The sequence below is a fragment of the Choristoneura fumiferana genome, chromosome 23 (genome assembly GCF_025370935.1).
Source record: "Choristoneura fumiferana chromosome 23, NRCan_CFum_1, whole genome shotgun sequence".
Lineage (NCBI taxonomy): Eukaryota > Metazoa > Arthropoda > Insecta > Lepidoptera > Tortricidae > Choristoneura > Choristoneura fumiferana.
Window position 1 is genome coordinate 15,604,898 of NC_133494.1, and position 22,365 is coordinate 15,627,262.

General features: G+C 37.5%; 2 protein-coding genes across 3 annotated transcripts; both read right to left on the reverse strand.

Moving 5' to 3' along the window:
- Window positions 1-82: 82 nt before the first annotated feature.
- LOC141441022 (glutathione S-transferase 2-like) lies at window positions 83-17,739 on the reverse strand. 2 transcript variants are annotated; one of them, XM_074105641.1, is made up of 5 exons: window positions 16,985-17,739; window positions 7,022-7,161; window positions 4,451-4,618; window positions 2,803-2,945; window positions 83-1,717 (listed from the first exon to the last, which is right to left on the reverse strand). In XM_074105641.1, the coding sequence occupies exons 1-5, from the start codon at window positions 17,020-17,022 to the stop codon at window positions 1,547-1,549; spliced, it is 660 nt and encodes a 219-aa protein (XP_073961742.1). In that variant the 5' UTR covers window positions 17,023-17,739; the 3' UTR covers window positions 83-1,546. The 2 variants fall into 2 exon arrangements, with proteins under 2 accessions (XP_073961742.1, XP_073961741.1); XM_074105640.1 differs by lacking the exon at window positions 16,985-17,739 and adding an exon at window positions 7,462-7,621.
- Window positions 17,740-18,962: 1,223 nt separating this feature from the next.
- On the reverse strand, window positions 18,963-22,001 carry LOC141441023 (glutathione S-transferase 2-like; the record flags this gene model as incomplete). The annotated part of the gene is given in 3 exon segments (XM_074105642.1): window positions 18,963-19,557; window positions 21,125-21,267; window positions 21,834-22,001. Coding segments are annotated over 3 exon segments (482 nt in total), but the record flags the coding sequence as incomplete, so codon positions are not given.
- Window positions 22,002-22,365: the final 364 nt, after the last annotated feature.

Consider the following 22,365-nt stretch of genomic DNA (forward strand, 5'->3'; position numbering starts at 1 on the left):
GTAATGTAATAAGTATAACTAATTTATAAGTGTCTGATAGATAATAATGACAAAAAACTGAAAAATAAAATTAAAGATTGGATAAAAATTGCAGTTATTTATTTTTCTTTAATCCCTCACACCTCTTAAGTACTTTTAGGTACAAAACAGAACTTGCAGTATTAAAATAATGGAAAGGTTGCCTCTTGATTACCTCTGAAGGTAATGGTAGTAGGTCGCCGTCAAATATTTTAGAGCGGCCAACGTGATCAAAAATATCGAGACATGAACTCTAAGGCCTTGAGAATAGATAGCTGTAACGACATTTTTGACCACCTCGGCCGCTCCGAAAAATCGGATGGCGACTGTACAAGGTGTTTCAGCAGTGGTAACTTATCAGCAGCTACTTTGATATCGTCAGGTGACAACCAGAGATGTCACTGACAGCAAAAAAAAACAGATAAATAGTAACCTTATCATGCTATGTATAAGTTTGATTATACCTCTTGAATTTAAGTGTTAATTAGTGGCTTCTGGCTGTCACCCGACGATATGTTATAATACTTATAATAAAAAAATCAGGACTCCTGTTAAAACACCTTGTTTAAGTATAAATGCTACGTGAAAAGACATTCTGACATAGGTATGATACTGTCTTCCTAAAAAAATAACATGAAAAAAAAGCCTTTCATAAAAAATAATCTGTTTTTCATTACTACTTATATCATTTTCTTTTAAGTAAATAATAACGGAACACTTCCAATAATACTGTTATACTTAGATAAGAAAGGTCTTAAAACACACTATTATTTTTAAACAATATTTTGTCAAAATTAATCCGACATATTTCAGTCAGTGATTGAACTGTTTAACTGTTATAGTGATCAGGCTACGTCACTATGGCGCGGCGTCGTTAACGAGACACGACAACCCTTAGGCTGCATTTCGATGTATTGGTTCATGAAAAAAACCTTCCTCGCATTTTCCGACATCTCTGGTTGAAAAGCAGTCTTACGAGGTTATCCATTCGGGTTAGTATCATTTCATCTAAAAAGCAGCTGATCTACGAGCCAATTAGCAATTGGTCTAAGAAGCAACTGGTCTAAGTAGCAACTTGGCATCCTATGGAACCCTAACTCACAGCATACGCTGAGTACATCCCCTTTGCCACAGCAAATGTTAGTGTTTATGGCTATTTCTTTATATTAATTAGTAATTGTAATAAGTCTTCTGTATAATAAGTTTGTACCAGTTGCTTTTTAGACCATTTGCTACTTAGACCAGTTGCTTCTTAGACCACTTACTACTTAGATCAGCTGCTTTTTTAGACGAAATGATACTACTTAACCCATTCATTCGATGTTATTAGACCACCGGCAGAAATTTCGGATTAATTTTAACACACGTTGAACTCAAATTCCTACTTCGACAAACTATATGTGACAGATATTAATGGGGTGGCGTCTCTTTATTCGGACAAAGCAAACAGACAGTACCTAAAACAGATCTGTCTCACAAAATTCAACAATGCAGTGCAAATTCAAGCCTTAAGACTATTGAACGTTGTTTAGTAGTCGGCATGGGGTGCATTAGCAGCCCAGGCCTTGACCTTGGGCAGGGCCAGTACTCTTTCGTGAAGAGCCTTCAAGTTGGGACACTTGTCGCCAAGATCTGGCATCTGCAGCATCATCTTCATGCAGTCGAACATACCAGCAATGTAGAAGTCTCCCCAGGATAACTGTAATGGCATAAAACTTTATTATGCCCACCTTCTACTGCGAAAGAAGTGAACTCCACATTACTCTGTTCAAGTTACAACGATCAACTTCATAGAAATTCGGAGGAAGTTCAGTCAGCAGCAGAAGCCAATCGTTGTAAGTCAACTGAGTCCTTGCGGGATCTGTTCCAATGGAGGATGTGCATCATAACCATAACTGTCGCAAAATGGTCGAGAGAAACTTCAACACAGGTCATAATATGAATAATATTGTCTAGTGCTTTCAACACTTTTTTCCGTCAGTGTTTAAGATAGGGGTGCGTTGAAAATTGAAAATGGAGAATGCTATCGTACGGGGAACGTTATATAATACAATCCCTGGCCCAATACTACGAAGTGCATAATACGAACTTCGTATTTTGCCGTCCCGCTCACGCTAATATTATTTAATACGAGAGTGAGAGGGACGGTACGATACGAACTTCGATTTAGAGTTTGGATCATCCCACGTCGCTCGAGATCGGCTTTCCGTATTTTGCGTTACATCTGGGGGGCTACTACGAAATTCGAAAATCGAAGTTCGTATCGTGCCGTCCCTCTCCGCTCTCGTATTAAATAATATTAGCGTCAGCGGGGACGCTAAGATACGAAGTCCAAATTTTGCACTTCGTAGTACCATCAGCCAAATATGTGGTCTACCACCCTAAAGTTGATAATCGTTTGCACGTCATAAAACAATAATGCCAATAGACGTGTATGTCAACTTGAAAGTTCGACTTTATCGACATATTCATTTGATAGGAACTTGTTTAAAAATTTATAGACTACTTATTTGGCTGATGGTACAATGCTGGGGCTTGCATGAATCGTGCGTGAAGCCCGTCCTATATATCAGTTGATATACATAGGTACTGTTCAGATTGATGTTCTGGAAGCGGTAATTCTCAAGAAATGCAAGGTTTTGAACCATTTTTAGACGATATTCTAGAACACTCGATTTCCTCCCCTAACCCCTGTCGTTTTCCTTCCAAGATACGTGAATTGCTAGCAATACTTTGGCCAAAAGTGGGACGGTAGGATAAAAGAAAGTAAGAATAAGAACTAACCTTTCCATTGGCCAGATATCCATCGTTCTCTGCAATCGTCTCTTCGAGCTTAGCAAGCATGCCGGGATAGTGTTCTTTGGCGAACAGCTCTTGCTTCTTCTTCTTTGCCTCTGGGTCCGTTTCATACGTGACCGTAGCACCCCCTAAAAACAATATTCAAAGAAAACTCAAATAGGCTGGTTGGTGTCACAGAGGACTGAAGAGCTGACAGCTTTTTTTGGACAAAGAATAAGCTAACTTATTCAGAGAAATAACACTGCCAGCATCTTTGAAAACATAGCAAAAATGACATCTTTTGGATTATTCGCAGTAGTGCCTTTGCCAGTAGGTACAAAAAAGGAGAATTGTTAATATAAAAATAAAAGAACTAAAGCAATTAGGTACTGCGAATAATCTCATCTTTTTTGTAGCGAAAAGTCTTAGAATATCCTAGTACCGTAAAAGATCGGCAATATAAATACGAGAGAGATATAGCTAAATGAAACTATTTTCCTTACTCGTTATGATTTGTCTGTAAAGACCAAGTGACACTCGTAAATGAATGGCATAAAGCTTATTTTCCTTGAGCACGCGTGACTGGCGATCAAACTTTTTAAGGGTGAAGAGACCAGCGTAATTTTTTAAGTTGCGAGTCGCGTATTTTCGGTTGCGTAATTTCTGCTGCTTTCGATTTTATACCAGTGTGTAATGATCGGTATAATAACATTTGATATATTTTCACTGGATATAACAACATTTGATACAATTTGAAAGGATAGGAGCTTCGCAGAACTTTTTTATAAAATAAACCTAACCTATCTAAAACAAAATACGACAAATCGAATTAATAACAATAGAAATAAGTTTGATTTTTAAGATAAATTGCATTATATCAAATGAAAATTATGTCAATGCAATTCAATTCAATTTATTCTGAAGAATGCAGGTGTACAGTACATAGGTTGCATTATATCAATTGTTGTTATATCCTTCGAGCGGCACCCGGTTTTATACAAAAGTCCAGTTTGTGTTTGTGTGTGTGTGTGTGTGTGGGTGTGTATATACCTGTTTTTCTGTACTGCTTGCTATGTGTTGGTGAGCAATAAAGAGTTATTGTATTGTATTGTGCCACACGGCTACTCAGAATGAGTTGTTGTTATTGTTGTCTTTGATTAAACCAAAATTACGCGACCGAAAACGCGGCCCACAACTCAAAAAATTACGCTCGTCTGGCTTCACCCTTAGTCATGTCTTAGTTACTCTAGAGCTCATGTAAATATAGTAAAGGTATATTTTAAATCTACGATATATCATTATATGTGATGGAAATGTGTAGGAGTTGGAATGTTACAGTTGTCACTGAAGTCCAAAATTTTGAGAAACTATCTTCGATACACAGTGATTGAAATACAAAACAATACAATGACCCTTTATTGTACACCATAAATAGTAAGCGATACAGAAATCAGACACACAGAGAGAAAATTACAAGGTGAGCTATAGGTATAGCCTTATCGCTTGAGTGATCTCTTGCAGCAACCTAAGTGATTCTATTCTGTTTCGTCTTTCAAAAAAGAACTCTGTTACTCCTTCTCGTAACTATTGTTAATACTAGCATGCCTATTCTTTCGTCTAGGTATGTAATAAGTTTGATTGAATCAGAACTCACTGATGAAGATATCTGTGCAGTGGTCGACAATGCAGTCGATATTGAAGTCCTCGTTGGCGTTGGAGCCGGACAAACCAAACTCCCTGCCGAGGTAGCGTGCCGCTGCCACACTTTGCGCGAACTGCTCCCCGTCGATCTCCAGCACTGGCATCTGGCCAAACTTCATCTCTGTAACCAGAGTATTGTTAATTTAAAACAGGATGATAGTTACTTTGGGTTCAAATAATAGAGAACAAAGGACCAGTCCCCGCCCCCCTCTGGAACGCCACAATGAATAAAATAAATAAGGACACTTGACACCAATTGACCTAGTCCCAAACTAAGCAAACGGATTAACGCTTATATAGATAAGTACATACTTAAATACATATTAAACACCCAAGACCCGAGAACAAACATTCGTATTATTCATACAAATATCTGCCCCGGTCAGGATTCGAACCCGGAACCTCAACCTTCGTAGTTATGTTCTCTAACCACTTGGCCATCTGGTCGTCTTAACAACAACAACTCGCTACGCTATTTCAATGCACCGGTCGCCCGTAAACTCTCGCGATATCGTCAGTCTATCTAGTAGGAGGCCTGGAGGGCTACTACAAAATTCGAAAATCGAAGTTCGTATCGTACCGTCCCGCTGACGCTTATCTTATTTAATACGAAGAGTACGAGACGGTATGATACGAACTTCGATTTTCGAATTTCGTAGTAGACCCACTGGTAACGCTTCGTCTTCCAGTTCGTGATCGCCGATGAAGGATTTTTCTCCTCCAACGGTTACAAATATTTCTTACTTTTTTGGCAACAAGTAAGTAAAACCTAATACCGTCAAACAGTAAAATCCTAATACTGTCAATGAATGAATGTCAAAAGCGCTAAAATCCTAGAAACGGATTCAACATTAATGAAGCAAAGGCTGTTGAACCTCTTAATTACTTAAATAGTTTTAAGTACAATGTTTGTAGCTTTATAAATGCTGCGAAAATAGCGTGGGAAATCAAAATTACATTGTATTCCTTATTTAGTATGATAATTTGTACTCGTTAAATAATAAAAACAGAATAATACCAGTATTACTACGGTATTACTATTAGTTATTCTGTGATAATGGCATTGCCTAGTAAAGCAAATAATTTTAAGCGAAGATGTTGTTCAAGATCTTAGTCACGTAAGCGTCTAATAGTTATGGAAAACTAGGGTTCGCTCCGAGATAGGTACAGGTGGCTTCATCAAGTATGTTTCTTATTTCATAGCGAATGTAAGTATATGTATGGACTTATCCAGTGTTTCGAGAATATGCACCACAGACTCCACACAGACTCAGATTCCGAAGTAATTTAGCACAGGTAAAAATAAGACTAAATAAGACAGTTTGGCGACAAATCATGTACATCAATAAAACTTTGTTTATAATAATATAACTTTGGATCTGCCGAGTCCTACCAAAATTTAGACGTCCTACCCTCTCCCATGGGGTATGGGCAGGGGCATGGCAGGGGCCAACATTTAAAAAATGCAAATTTTACGAACTAAGCGAGTGAGGTGTCATTTTCTATGTAATTTTTTGCGCTGAATCGAATAAGACTATCTATACCTATACTCATAGGAATTAATATTTTGCGAGATATGAAGGGTTTTTGTTGAAAACATAGAACAGTCTAAAAACCACTTGCCAATAATAGTTTCTCAAGATGTGGATGTGATGGTAATATTGTTCGCTCTCAGTGACCCTGTGAACAGACACATCCTTCATATCTTGCAAAATATTGATCCTATAAGTAGGGGTATGGTCTCATTCGATTTAGCGCAAAAAAAATACATAGAAAATGACACCTCACTTCCAGGGTACGTCTAAATTTTGGTAGGACTCGACAGATCCTCATTTCTAGTGCCAAGATAAAAGTTATAAGCACTTTCATTGATGTACATTTTTTGCCACCAAAATATGCCATTTTTCCTGTGCAAAATTAGGCCGTGGTGACATATGTTTAGGTACCAAGGGTCACCGACATAGCTTGAAGAATATACAATTTGATGTGGCAACGGGCGTGCCACATCGTTTAAAGAACATATAACCGTTGGGGGAGAAATGTGTCCTCTGGCGACCATAAACCGGAAGAAGAAGCGTTGACAGGCCTCCCACTGGACGGCTAACCAGTGGATACAAGTGCTAATTCTCGTTGATTGCGCCGTTCTAAGAGGGAATCCTTAATTCGACAGTGGACATCTTTTTTTTTAAATGTTACTAACGAAAATAATTAAATTATTTAAGTACTAAGGCATAATTTTCTTTGTATGAGTCAGTTTTGTCACGCCCATACTGAGTGTATAAAAAAAACGTCGCAAAACTGTCATTTTTTTAGGTCATTTTTTAAACTATCGAAATCGATCGTGCTCTTGATTCTGAGTAGGAAAACCGTATTTTTTACAAAATTTAAAAAAATAAAGGTATTTTTTTTTAAAACGCCCGGGTGTATGGTCCTGCTCACGTTTCCCGAATTAGTACTAAGTCTGTATTTTGACATTTGTACTACGACGATGATTTCCTAAGCCCTTTGGCTCCGTTCCACCTACTTGGTTTCCACTGCGGCCACTCGTCCTTAGGGATGCGGATGTCTTCGAACTCCTGGCCGCCGTACGCCAGCATCATGCGGAGACCCTCGGCCTTGGCCTTAGCGGGGAAGTAGTAGACCTTCACGTTGTGCATAATCGATCTGAAAATATGAAATGAAGCTTGAAATATTGGGTCGTCAGTTCAAAAGTCATAGTCTATAAAGTATTTATTTGTCAGAATACAGTACAGAAAGGTCTATGATTGATAATCGATTGACACTAAATTCTTCGTTTGACTAAATAGGAATTGGACAAAACAAGAATTTGACGAAACAGGAATATGACGAAACAAGAATATGACAAAACAAGAATATGACGAAACAAGAATATGACAAAACAAGAATATGACGAGAAAAGAATTTGTCGAAACAAGATTTTGACGAAACAGGAATTTGACGAACGTCTTTGCTATCCGTCTTGAGCGGGTCCGATAGGCTAAACCTAATGACCAACTGAACTCGGTGTCGAACTGTTCCCCAGGTTCCCAACTTAATGAGGGAATATTGTGATTATAAAATGCCATCGAAGTTTACAAGTTTCAAGGAAAACTGGGAAAACCAATAATAATCTTAATAAAATTGGCAGGTCTTACTGTCATTCTTAGATGAATAATATCAATACCAAGCTGTCAATATTAACATCCGTCGTGTTTGCAAAGGTTTATTATCAATTGCACAGCACAAAGTAGTTATAGGTTGCTCCAACTTTATTAAAACTCGTCGTAAACGAACTACACAAATAAAAAATACGTAAAGATAAATACCGTTGAAGAATAGAATAGATCGGTGTAGTACGTGGAATGAAACACATATTTATGATCATATGTGGATAAAGTAACGGTAATATTTTTGCGTGATGTAAATTTTAGTTTTCCTATCTTGGCTTAAAAAATGCTAACTCCTTTTTATTACCCTTTTTTTTGGCCCGAAGGACGGTTATGTTTTCGAGCGTAAGTATTTATATATGTAGGTATGTATGTATATGGGTATGTATGTCAATTTCTTTGGTCCTCGCTGCAGCCTAAAAGGCTGGACGGATTTAACGTATGAGGTATCATTGGATTTGTCATAACTGTCGGATTGACATAGGGTATATAATATTTCAATATGGCGTCTGTGAAAAAAAATATAGTGGAGGAATCAAAATAGTACATTACTGCAGAGGCCATGAAGTAAGAGATTTATGGACGAGTTCGGGGTAGATCAAACGAGTCCAGCAATCCCTGTTCTGGCCGAGGTTTGTATAGTGCTTTTCTCAAACAATGTGAGGAAATATTTCGTCCATCCATCCATCCATCGCATCGCATCGCATCGCAATATCGCAAATGCTTACAGAGTAGTGGTGGTTGGCTGTTTGTAATTTTTCCTTTGTCAGTTTAATGTTAGTAAGCAAATTTAAAAAGTTAGAGCAGCGGACGATAATGAATTTTCATACATACTTCATGGCCTAGGCCAAGAAGTTATGTAGGGAGCCATAAATGAGACACTTCATGTCTCCATTTCGTGACATACATTTCCGAGCATGTTTGAGAAAAAAACATTTTGTATTGTAACAATATGGGTATCAAATCAAATGAAAACTAATAATTAGCCGATTCTAAATATATAATTGGTTATAATACTTTCACATTCACAGTTATTTTCACAGAAATATCAAAAAAGTATGAAATAAAACATTTAAAAAATCAAAAACCCGACTGCCTTAAAAACTAAAAGGAAGAAAATAAGTCTAGTGGTCTAGAACTCTGTCAAGTAGCTAATTTAAATTTCAACAGTCGGGACCCATTTAATTCGTAACGAGCTCAAAAATTCTTGGTAGTTAAGGGGTCCCTTAATAATACTTTTATTATGTCCATAAAATATGCGGATATGCAAGCACAGCGTAGGACGTCCACCAACGAGATGGACTGGATAGATGGATGGAGATGACTTGGTTAAAGCCGCGGGTTCACGGTGGATGCAGGCTACAACGAACCGAAGCAACTGCGGAGGTCTAAGTCCAGCGGCGTAGCTACCGGAGGGCTAGACGGTGGATGCAGGCTACAACGAACCGAAGCAACTGCGGAGGTCTAAGTCCAGCGGCGTAGCTACCGGAGGGCTAGACGGTGGATGCAGGCTACAGCGAACCGAAGCAACTGCGGAGGTCTAAGTGCAGCGGCGTAGCTACAGGAGGGCTAGACGGTGGATGCAGGCTACAACGAACCGAAGCAACTGCGGAGGTCTACGTCCAGCGGCGTAGCTACCGGAGGGCTAGACGGTGGATGCAGGCTACAGCAAACCGAAGCAACTGCGGAGGTCTAAGTCCAGCGGCGTAGCTACAGGAGGGCTAGACGGTGGATGCAGGCTACAACGAACCGAAGCAACTGCGGAGGTCTAAGTCCAGCAGCGTAGGTACCGGAGGGCTAGACGGGGCAGCAGGGCTACTACGAAACTCGAAATTCTAAGTTCGTGTCGTGCGGTCCCTCTCGCTCTCGTATTAAATAGTATAAGTGTCAGAGGGATCACACGACACGAACTTCGAGTTTCGAGTTTCGTAGTAGCCCTTTAGTGCCCCGGGGCCCCAAGCTCAGGGGGCCCTTGGGCGCTGACTTACAGACTATAAATGACAATTAATTATGATTACTCGTGTGTGTTAGCGTGATAAGTCCCGTTTGTGGTATTTTGACTATGAATGAAAATCACGAGTTTAAAACGTTATAAATAACAAATCTGGAGTAGTGGGAGTAGGAAAACCTTCGTCAGTTATTAAATTGATTCCATTATACAGTCATATACCTACTCTTAGTACGTTTTGAAACCAAAGCACTAAGTAGACAAGGGCATATCAAATTATACCTACTTACTTAACATGATAATAATAAGTTTCAAAATAGTATACACCTCTAACATATATTATATAGTTTCATATCAATATCAAACCTTTTATCAACAGCGTCGTAAGAGTTTGAATCAAATAATGTTCTATTTAATTTGTATTTAATTGTCAGCGTTTGGCAGTGCCAAGGTGTAGTGGTAGGGTTGCTATGGTCACCTTTAAACAAGATTATGTTTAGCAGGTTGACAGTTTGATGCAGTATGTCACACTATCATTGAGGGCTTTCGCGTATGAATTCGCCACTAGAGGCGCTAGTGTAGCGTGAGGTCTTCGAAATGTCAAATCTCATAGTTTTTGGGTGAGCTACGCGGGTTTATTTATAATTAGAATAATTTTGTGAATATTTTGCAATACCTGAAATTAATTATGGCAAATATGCGTTCCGGGGCAATGAATGTCTGTGTTTTGAGACAGTTTTGTCTTTTGGAAACCTTTGTCCTCCCTTTTTTTCCGAACAAAACGGGCTACGCGACACTGGTTGCTCGATATTTTTATGGTACGGTTTTAAGGTGTATTCAATATGATTTTAATCTAAACTTTGTTTTCACGCCCGTAATAACAGACTTTGAAAGCCACACTTAAAAATCTCACGCAACAGTGGCGCCATCTAGAAAGACAAAAAACGATAGCCCTCATTAGACTCATTAAACAATATAGTAGGTATAAAATACTAGATTACTGATAAAATAAATTTAACCCTTAAATTGACACTGTGCATCACCGTGTACGTTAGTTAATAAAAAATCCTATCATCAATATATATATTTTTTGAAACTTTTATGACTAAAAACTACTAAATAATTGTATGATGAATGGTTGAAAAAATATGTGACTTGGCAATAATTTCAAATTAACGTCAGTGTCAAAAATAAGTTCAACGCGGCGTCGCATTCTAGTACCTAGGGAAAGTTTTATTAAAAAATTTCAACTTTTTTCTATGCAAGTTATGCTTATTATGTTTTGTGTTTTATGAGAAAAGGCTAAAGTATACGAACAATTGGTTCTTTTGTGTACATTCAGCATCATAACAACGATAATCACTGTTAAATTAGAACGTACACCACGGTTACCGTCGCCAAGTTTGTGAAGAAGTACTTACATTCAACTACGGTAACCACCATGTACGTTGCCAACTACAAGGTGAATTAACTTCGGTAACCACGGTGTACATTACCAAGTTCCCTGTACATTTTTTTGATTTCAAATTAACGATTTTACGTCCCCTTGTTTATTTTAAATCTTTTTAAACAGTATGCTTTTCTTTCTTTGTCTGCAGTGCTTAACATAAAGTCGACCGCATAAGATTTTAGCTTTAATCCCCGTAGAAAATGCATGTTATGATTGTGGCTCTAATCCGGACGAGGAAATTAAACCGCACGCACCGCCACAATTCGATTCTGATGATAGCCCTGATGCACCTTCTCTGAACTCTTCTTTGGAACGTTTGAATTTGCTATTCTGCTTATTGGATGAGCATGAGGTTGATAAATGTTTTAAACAGTACATTTTGGGAGTGTGAAAGTCCCAAAGCAACTAATAGCCTTCCAAATATATCGATTTTAGATAGATCGGAAATGCTATACCTAAAGAATGAAATCACCCAATTAAAAACAGAACTTGCCAGTGCACATGAAGAAATAATAAAATTAAATGCGGAAATTTGTGACCTGAAACAAACAGTTCAAGACTGCCATGCGAAGATAAATTCCTATAAGAAAATATTAATTGAAGATACACCATCTAAAAACCTACACAAACGAAAAAAGAAAATCACCAAAAATTACGAAAAACAGAGTCCGCTAAGAACACCCAAAAGAAGTGGCGAACTGGTCATTGGCAAAACATCTTTTTTACAAACTCCGAACCAACAACCAGAGCCAAACGAAAATTCTGACGAAAATGAAGACTCTATGGAACCGCAAAGAAGAGAAAATGATACCCCGCACCCAATGAATGAGGGTGCTGGATTTGCTCCATATGATCAGTCTGATAGTCAAAAACTAGTCATTGTAAGCAGTAATAAAAGAAATAAAGTACTACGTAGCGCAAAAAACGAACTTTCAGAGAACTTTCAGATATGTCACTATTTAACGCCAAGCTCTGGAATTGAATATTTATTAAAAGACATCTGTGTAAAGACGCGACATCTGAAGTTGAGCGATTACTGCGTTATCCTTATAGGCGAGGAAGACTTTAGAAGCTCCAAAAACTACTTAGATTTGGTATTTCAAATAAGACAAACTTTAACTTCCTTATTAAACACTAACTTCATAATATGTACACCGACGTATAAGTATGGGGAAATGAGCAGATTATTTAACTGGCGTGTTGAAACTTTTAACCATCTTCTTTATCTAGACATTTGCACTCACTGCCATGCCTATCTCATTGATTCGAATGAAACGCTCACATATGACTACGATATGTTTCATAAAAGGTCAGGAGACATTAATGACCAAGCCATGCGTAGCATCTTCATGAAAATAAGGGAAGTAATATCAAAAATTGAACTTAATTACGTTGAAAACACGGCAGTGGAGGATCGACCTGGTGACACGACACCGAATGCTGAAGAAAATAATGACTCCAATCATCGTATCCTTACCAACACGCCACCGGCAAGTCCGAAAAAACCACATGAAGCAAGCAATTACGAGCCCCCTGAAGATAGCTTAGAATTTTTTCGCGAACAAACGAGCAAATAATTGCAAGGCACGTAATAGTTTCCAAGTATTGCATCAAAATATAGCTGGGATTTTAACAAAAAGAGATGAAATAGAAATAGTTCTAGATGAATTAAAAGACAGCGGAAACTCTCTCAATGTAATCTGTTTCTCCGAAACATTTCTATGCTCTGGATCTGAAAATAACCTTTTTTTTAAAGACTACGAACTTGCTTCATTTTTCTCAAGAAAAACAAAGAAATGGTGGAGTCGCAATCATTATAAATAAAGATTTAAATTTTAACGATATGCCGGAAGTACAAAAATTTGCTTGTGAAAAGGAGTTTGAATGCTGTGCCATCGAGATTGCAACCTATAATTTAATAATTGTTTGCTTATATAGAACTCCAGACTCGAATATAAATGTATTTTTTGAAAAATTGGATAAGCTTCTGGCTGTTCTGCGAAGTAAGCGTAACAAAAGAGTTATTATATGCGGGGACTTAAATATAAATACACTGGTTCAAAATACTATAACCAGGGAATATTTTACTTTGCTTGCTAATTATAATATGTGCAATCATATTTCTCAACCTACACGTAAAAATAACTGCATTGATCACATAATTAGTAACATTAAAACCGCAAAAGGCGAAACACATCAGTTAGGACTATCAGACCACGACACGTGTCAAATAATAACATTCCCAGTGTATGTAAAAAGTGAGAAACAAGAATTTTATATTTCGAAAAGAGACTATTGTACTGAAAACATACAAAAGTTTAAAAATTGTATTAAAAACCTGACATTCTCAGAAATGTATGATGAGAAATGTTCAGACAAGGCTTTTACTGTTTTTCACGACTTACTTATACTATTTCATAATTTGTGTTTCCCCATAATTAGAACAAAAAATTCTACTAAAAACAAAAGAAAAATTTGGTTGACTAAATCTTTGAAACGTGGTTGTGCTGTCAAAAGAAAATTGTATTACCAGTATCAAAGATGTTCAAAAGATAAGGAGTTGAATAAAATCAAACTAATTAATTACACTCGAACTTTAAGAAAATGCATTGTCCACTCCCAAAGGTTATGTAATACAAAATTGATCGAAGGGGCAACGAATAAATGCCGAGCTGCTTGGAACGTTGCTAAAGGTAACTTCAACCAACAATCCAGGAAGGAAATTTCATGCATCGTAGATCGAGACAAAAACCTATTACGCACTCCCCAATCAATAGCTGAAGAATTTAATGATTATTTCATTAATATAAATAGCACACCTTTAAAAAGTAATCAGCTGCCTTATAAGAAATCTACATATGCATTTCCGAAAAGCATTTTTCTTGTGCCAACGGACCCTTACGAAATATTTAAAATAATTCGTTCTCTGAAAAACACACAGTCCACTGGCTATGACGAAATCCCATCCAAAATATTAAAATCAATATCATCTATAATATCTGTGCATTTATCGTATCTTATTAATTTATCTTTCGAACAGGGCATCTTCCCCACGGCACTAAAAAAGTCAGTGGTGAAACCGATATTTAAAAAGGGGGATAAACTAGAATTAGGTAATCATAGGCCCATAACATTAATTCCTGTCATATCTAAGATATACGAAAGAGCAATGCATAATAGATTAGAATCCTTTCTTGAGAAGCATGATATTTTAAAACCTGAGCAAAATGGGTTCAGAAAGAAAAAATCAACAACATTAGCATGCTTTAAACTAAACAATAAAATAACGGAATGCATTGACAACAGTGTACCGATAGGAGTGCTATTTCTTGATATGTCCAAGGCCTTTGACACCGTATGTCACAGGAGCCTACTGGATAAACTAGATAAGCAGGGGATACGAGGACCTGCTTATAATTGGCTTAAGAGTTACCTACACGAACGAAAACAATATACTCAAATAGATAAAATAGAAAATAACAGTCTCACTTCTTTTAAATCTAGATGCAAAATAAATTCATATGGCGTGCCTCAAGGCAGTATCCTGGGGCCATTATTGTTTATTGTCTATATTAATGATCTGACTGAATCAACTAGGCATGACTGTATCTTATTTGCAGATGATACAACGGTAGTAGTTAAGGGTACAGATCCAAATAATTTTCAATATGACTTAAATACAGCACTAAAGGATGTGACCAATTGGTTGAACAATAATAATTTAAAAATAAACTTGAATAAAACCAAATTCATGCAGTTCTTATCGTACAAAGGTAAAACACAAAAACTAGTTATCAAACATAATGACATCGGTATTGAGGAAGTAAAAAGCGCGGTATTTTTGGGTATAACTCTAGACTGTCATTGTAACTGGAAGGAACATGTTGAAGGAGTATTTAAAAAGATTGGTAAATTCGTATTTGCATTGTGGCGAATTAAACAAACTGTATCGGAAAAAACAGCTCTAATGGCCTATCACGGCTACATTCAATCAGTTTTGAGATACGGCATACTTATGTGGGGAAACTCTGTTAATGCAGACCGGGCTTTTGTAGCACAAAAAAAATGCGTCAGAACGATAGGCGGGATTGGGTATCGAGAAACATGTAAAACTCTATTTATTAAACTTAATTTACTTACGGTACCCTGTCTCTACATATACGAGGCCGCTATATTTGTAAAACTCAATACTGAGCTGTTCCTCTCGGCAGACAAGCCAACAAATAGACCCCATAGACGATACCAATTAGTACTACCTAAACATAGGTTGGTTCTAAGGAAAAAAAGTGCATACTATATGTGTATTAAAATTTATAATAAAATTCCTGCTACATATAAAACATTATCCAATACCGAATTTAAGGCGAAACTGTACAAATTCTTATGTAATGCCTGCTTTTACAGCATTGATGAATTTTTTAGCTATAAGTTTTGATTTGACATTTAAATACATAAAATTTAGAAATTTATTGTAATGATGAGTATAATGATAAAAATATAATAATATTACAATTAAAATTAAGTTCTACCCAATTGTATTCCAAATATACTTGACATGTATGGTTGCTGTTAAATTTAAATGATGACGGCAATTCTATGCTATTTTGACACTTTAATCTACTGTTCTGTCTTCAATCTCTAATTTTCACATGCCTGATGGCCGAACATATTACGGATCGCTAATAATACTGTGCCTACCTTATGTATATGTACCATATGTTCTGTGAATAAATATTCATTCATTCAATATATGTGTATGTATATCCAAAACCGATTGAATTCTGAAAGCATGCACAATGCTTCTTTCACCCATTAGAGAAAAAATTCTGCCCTGGCCATCCACAGTTAATATGATGCTTTGCCCACATTGAACTCTATGCAATCCATAGCCACGCCATCTACACTTGAGCGCGTTTCGAACTCAACCAGAGCTCATCTTCAGAGCAACTCATATATGCCCCTTTTTTTCGCTGTTGGAAAACACGAAATTGCTTTCGACAGTTCCACACTATATTTGATTTGGATAGGTACGAGTATTTAACTAAATGTAAACAAACTTCAGTTGCTAGATTTGTCACATTCAAGGATTTAAACATTTTACTTGTCTATCATTGTAATACTAACTAGACTAGTGTATTTCAATACAGATAGTATGTTTAGACAGTTTAATGGGGAAATTTCAATATTTAAGACACCAATTGACGGTGTTTTGTTTACATTTAGTTAAAATACCTATACCAAATATACCAAAACCAAGTATAAATGATGTTTTTTTTAAATAATTTAGGTTTTTTTTATTTATAACTTTACTGCCTCATTGGCAGCGGTAACCAGCGTGTACACAAAATAATGTTACTTTGTTCTTATAGAATTGGCAACGTGCATGGTGATGTACATAGATTTTCTGAAAAACCAATAATGCTAGATTTTTTTTTTCATTTTTCTGTAGACCCTAAGACGGTATTAAATAAAGGTATGATACTGTATCACTTGTTTTTGTATTTTTTTACTCTTGCCAATTTAAGGGTTAAGAGCGAATTTAGTTTTCCAGTGGGAATTGAAAAAGCACGTTAGTTTAAATATTATGAAATAACCATTTAAATTTCCGCCTATTAATAGAACACCGAATAAAATTAAATCACGTAAAAAATCACAAACATTACTTTTTACAGCTTTACGAGTACATAAGGGCTGTGTAAACGACAAACAGAAAATAAATAAAACAAAATTTTATAATTTAAAGTATACTCGTAGGTACACTACTAAAAAAACACTTTATAAAATTTCAGAATATTTACGAGAGGACAATATTTTCGTTTCTAAAATTAGATTGTTTTATATTTTCTCATCAAACTTGCCCCGATTGACCTTGTCCAATGTAATTGCCGAATTAGACGGCTACAACACGTCCAGTCTACTTACATGTTGCCTCCAACAGCGGTTACACGGAACTGAGTCATCAAAACTACACTGTGGCTATAACATGCCGTCTGTGGCCTGATTCTAGTTCACGATAACAATTCAATCAAGCTAGTATACTTAATAAAGGAGCAACCGCACCGCTGCTTAAAAAACGGTGACGGTATACACTGTGTCTTAGCTCTACCCTCTGGACAAAGATGAATTCTGATGAATAGAACGTGTTGATTAGAGTATTTATAATAATAATAATATTTTATTCATCAAAAAGAGATTGTACATAATTCTATGATGTCTCTGGCCACTGAACTAAGTATAAACCTGTATCTCAGTTTTCAGCATCACAAACATACACAAACTCTCACACCAAACGCCGAGTATTAACTGAGAAATGGCCGATTTACGATTTAATACTTCGGAACATACATTCATCTGAAAATATATATTTTTATATTCGTTTAATCTAATAATTTACAACATTAGAACACTTCTGAGAAGGAGCTCTATTCGGGATTTCGGTTATTGTAGAGAGAATAGAGAGAGGTTTAGGATAACCAGAATAAGCGCGCACCGCGCACCTCTATGTAGGTATGTACGAGATGGGTTTGTGTGGGAGGTGATGTAATCTATTCACTGCTACAGGATATTACGAACCGGTTGTTTTCCGTATATCAAACAATATTTATATGATTGATAATAATCTGTAGAATCAAGCGTTATTTTGCGAACTTTAATGAACTAAAACAATTACTTTGCTCACCCAGTTGTAGTGATCGAATCGGCTTGAAATTTAGTACAGTTTATGTGATTTGAATGACAATGCAAGTATAGTTCTTCTCAAGAAGTATTTTACGGAGTGCAGCGAGGTCGCAGATCTGTTCTAGCCGCGGGCGGGCCGGGGCGGGGCGGGCCTGCGACGCCGGCGCACCCTAGATTATTGTAAGCGCGAACCAAACCGCGCGATCTCGCCAACTATTGCATAAACCTGCTATGGGTTTTTAATAGTGGCTAAAAATGTAAAAGCATATATCACCATCCCAGCCTATATACGTCCCACTGCTGGGCACAGGCCTCCTCTCAGAACAAGAGGGCTTGGGCCATAGTTCCCACGCGCAATTATAATAATAAAGTTAAAAAAAAAGTTAAGTAATAAAAAGTACCTACAGTCAGCAAAAAAATATTTAATAAGTAACAATAACCTACTATATCTCGTTTAAGATAAACTTTTATACAATAGAGAATAATAAGTACATTTAGGACAGACATTTAAAAGATCGCCGCAGCACTAAAGATACAGCAGGGCTACTACGAAACACTTTGCGGTGAAGGAAAACATCGTGAGGAAACCTGCACAACCTGCGAAGCCATTCAATGGTGCGTGTGAAGTACCCAATCCGCACTGGGCCCGCGTGGGAACTATGGCCCAAGCCCTCTTGTTCTGAGAGGAGGCCTGTGCCCAGCAGTGGGACGTATATAGGCTGGGATGATAATGATGATGAGCCTTTAGCAGAAAACGAATTTGTTGGCCAATAGGCGTCATGTTAAAAGCACGACTCCCAAAAAGTTACTGTTTACAAAATACAAAGAAAGACGCTTTTAATTTTTTTGTAAAATATGAGTTTTGTTGGGTTTTATCATACCTATTATGTTGTTCTTAAATGGATCGAACATGCCAGTTCGGTCTGCCAAAACTATAATCTACAGACTGACCAACTTATCAGTGAATCAGACCAAGCAATACTTTATGCGAACGACATTATAACTTTTTTAATTCACAGATAAGTTGGTCAGTAATCTTTTGAATACTCACTGGGTAAACATAATATTTTAATACTATAACTTTTTATATATGACTGGTGATGACTGCAAATGTCAACTGGTTTTTGGGCTTAAGGTGGCCAAAACCGGTACTTCTGCCCTAACATAATGTGAAGGTGAGTCTGGCGGGAACATAACAAGTCGAAAATAAAGGAGTCACGAGTTTTTCAGATACACATAGTATTATTACATTCAAAAATACATCTTGCAACTTTATTAATATACTTAAAACCTATGCGAATAAACACTTACATGCATAGCAGATACACAATCTTAATAATAAATAACAAACAGTTATCCGTTGCTTATAGATTAAGATTGTAGTTCTATGGTGAATTCCTGTAGTAGCTGCGCTTCTAGAAAAGAGTTCAATATATCACAATTCAGAAGAAAATAGAGACCTACTCGTATTTATTCTTTTTATAGTAGTGAAATGAAGTGATAAACGGTTAAATAAGATACAATCACATTTTAAATTTAAATTATCATTTAAACAACTTCAGCATGCAATGGACCCATAAGGATAATTTAACAGGCACAGCATTAGAAAACAGTTCGTGACAAAGTCCTCCGCTAAAATTATGAACTTAAAAATCGCATTTCGGTGCGGTGTCAGCCCATGCCTTGACCTTGGGCAGCGAGTAGACCTTCTCCTCCAGTTTCTTGAAGCTAGGATACTGCGCGTCCAGATCTGGGGTCTGCAGCATGGTCTTAAGATAGGCGTAGATGCCGGCGAAGACGAAATCGCCCCAGGTCAGCTGCAAAGAACATTTTTTTTTACATAAAGCTGACCAGTTACTGACCCTTATCAGAATCTCACCACAAGAATTTAAGTCGTCGGTTCGATGAAGGGCTCGCACGAGGGACTGTAGAGACTAATTTCCCGAAATTGTTCTTCCCCAGTATATTTTTATCCATTCGTTTTTTTCCCCAATCTTTTTTTTTGCCATGCGAATAATTCCCTTATGGATTGTTTACCCATTCTAATAATTTTCTAGACGTTTTTCATGCCAAACTATGTTTTTACCAGTCTATTTAATTGCCAGTCTAGGAAATTGTCACGAAAGACGAAACAAATATAGCAGGAAAAGATTTGTGCGAGCGAGCGAAGCGAGCGAGCAAGACGGTTCGCAGCAGAAGCGACTCGGATAGGTTAGATTCAGAAGGCTAAGGCGGGAACAAAGCGGAGCGGAGCGGAGCGTAATTCCGCCTTAGCCTTCGATGTTAGGTTTTTTTTTATAGCAGGCAAGATACTTAACTGCCACTAAGAAAGTAGGTTGGATAAGATTCAACAGCAAAGATCATTTGTGAAGCAATATTATCCGGGCTGCTATAAAAAAAAACCTAACATCGAAGGCTAAGGCGGGAGCTACGCTCCGCTTCGCTCCCGCCTTAGCCTTCTGAACCTAACCTATCCAAGTCGCTTTTGCCTCGAACCGTCTTGCTCGCTCGCACATATCAATTTTTTTTACTTTTTGGTATTTGTACTTTCGGTATTCTGAATTTCGATGTGTTATGCGTCGAAAGGATTATCTTTGTAGGTTGCAACTCTACTGAATTACTCCTTTTTTGAGACAATGGACATTATGGACCAGAGCCCTAATTTATTTTATTATGACGAAACAAGACTGGCAATTAAATAGACTGGTAAAAACATAGTTTGGCATGAAAAACGTCTAGAAAATTATTAGAATGGGTAAACAATTTTTTTTACTTTCGGTATTTTGTGCGTTCGGTATTCTGAATTTCGATGTGTTATGCGTCGAAAGGATTATCTTTGTAGGTTGCAACTCTACTGAATTACTCCTTTTTTGAGACAATGGACATTATGGACCAGAGCCCTAATTTATTTTATTATGACGAAACAAGACTGGCAATTAAATAGACTGGTAAAAACATAGTTTGGCATGAAAAACGTCTAGAAAATTATTAGAATGGGTAAACAATCCATAAGGGAATTATTCGCATGGCAAAAAAAAAGATTGGGGAAAAAAACGAATGGATAAAAATATACTGGGGAAGAACAATTTCGGGAAATTAGTCTCTACAGTCGCACGAGGGCTTCTTCATATACAAAATTACACTTAAAATTTACTATCAGGTTTTCGGTGAAGGAAGACGTCGTGATGACACTTGCAAAGCAATTCAATGGTAATGAAGAAACTTCAGTCTAGCCCAGCATAACGCTGGATCTATGAAATTTTCGAGCCGGCGCTAAAGTTAATTTGGGCACCCATAAAATGAAGCTACTATTTACAACAAGGTATCTGGCAAACCAATATCCGGGCCTGTCTTAAATGCGCTCACTGTCCCTTGGCGACTCACCTTGCCGCACGCAAGGTGTCCGTTATTGGCCTTGAGAATAGCATCCAGCTTCTCCAGCATTGCAGGATACACGTTCTTGCTGTTTTCGGCTTGCTTCTTATCCTTGTAATCCGCGTCAGGCTCGTAATGGACGCTAGCGGCCTCTGCGGGTAAAAGAGAAAACATGACTCTTCTTAGACATACACTCCTGACTTAAAGGTCAGTTTAGACCTGTGCAACTTGAACGCTTTCTCTTGTAGGTCTAAACTGGGCTTAATGATGGATTTTCTATTAGGTTGTTTGCGGCTTTTGCGATGCTTCTCCATCTCTCTCTATTTGGGGCACTGCGTGTACATTCAGTACTTTGTAGACGACTTAATCTGTCATCTCCCAGGATAACAGGATCAAAGGAATTTGGGCACAAATTTGTGCCTCTGGGAGAGGACAGGTTAATGAAGTCTGTCCAGATTGTAGGCGACCGTTCGCAGGAACGTTAATCTCATACTCTCCCCCGTATCTAAACGAAAGCTCATTAGAACACAATGTATGGGTTATGTGTCCAAACATCTTAAGGATAAAACATGGTTAGTATAATAATTAACCGCGCAACGAGCTCTGGATTTTGAGAACATGAACTTACGATGTTGATATAAATGAGGGTGGAAGGCCTATGTCCTGTTGAACGTCCGAACAGTGAATACGATGATGATATTAATGATGATAAACTCACTGGCACGAATGTCGTTAAGGTACTCGACGTTCTGGTCTATCTGGAAGTCTTCTTCGATGTCGGCGCCGGCCAGGCCGTACTTGCGGCCGAGGTAGCGAGCGATGGCGTAGCTCTGAGCGTATTGCTTGCCGTCGATATCCATCACGGGCATCTGGCCGAACGGAGTACCTGAGGGCAAGTTTAATGAATTAAGAACACGTTCAGTGTTCAGTCGAGTTCTTAAAAATGTGAACAAAACTCTTTTGTTCAGAAGAATAAGAATTTCACTCCACATTCCAGCTAAAGTACAATCAGAGAACGGCAAGGGCCCTCACACCTGATTCGTATGTACTCTTTGACTCAACTAACATTAGGATTGGATTTGCTGAAATTACACTATCTAAAAATGTCAATGAATGAGCATGCTCTCACCAGGGACGAATGGCGGAAAAAGAGAAGGTGTTTGTCCAAAAGTGGGACATTTCAACGGGGTATTAAAAAAAAATATTTTCATTTGCCAGTTGCGCAAAAATGCCCTGAAATTAATGTAGAA

Bases quoted from the DNA above. Each gene is read 5' to 3' on its own strand.
- LOC141441022 (XM_074105640.1), bottom strand. From the start codon at position 7,583: ATGGCATTTTATAATCACAATATTCCCTCATTAAGTTGGGAACCTGGG. The intron at 2,946-4,450 runs GTGAGTTCTGAT...TATTGTTTTTAG, and splicing joins CTGCACAGATATCTTCATCA to GGGGTGCTACGGTCACGTAT. The intron at 1,718-2,802 runs GTTAGTTCTTAT...ATGCCATTACAG, and splicing joins GATATCTGGCCAATGGAAAG to TTATCCTGGGGAGACTTCTA.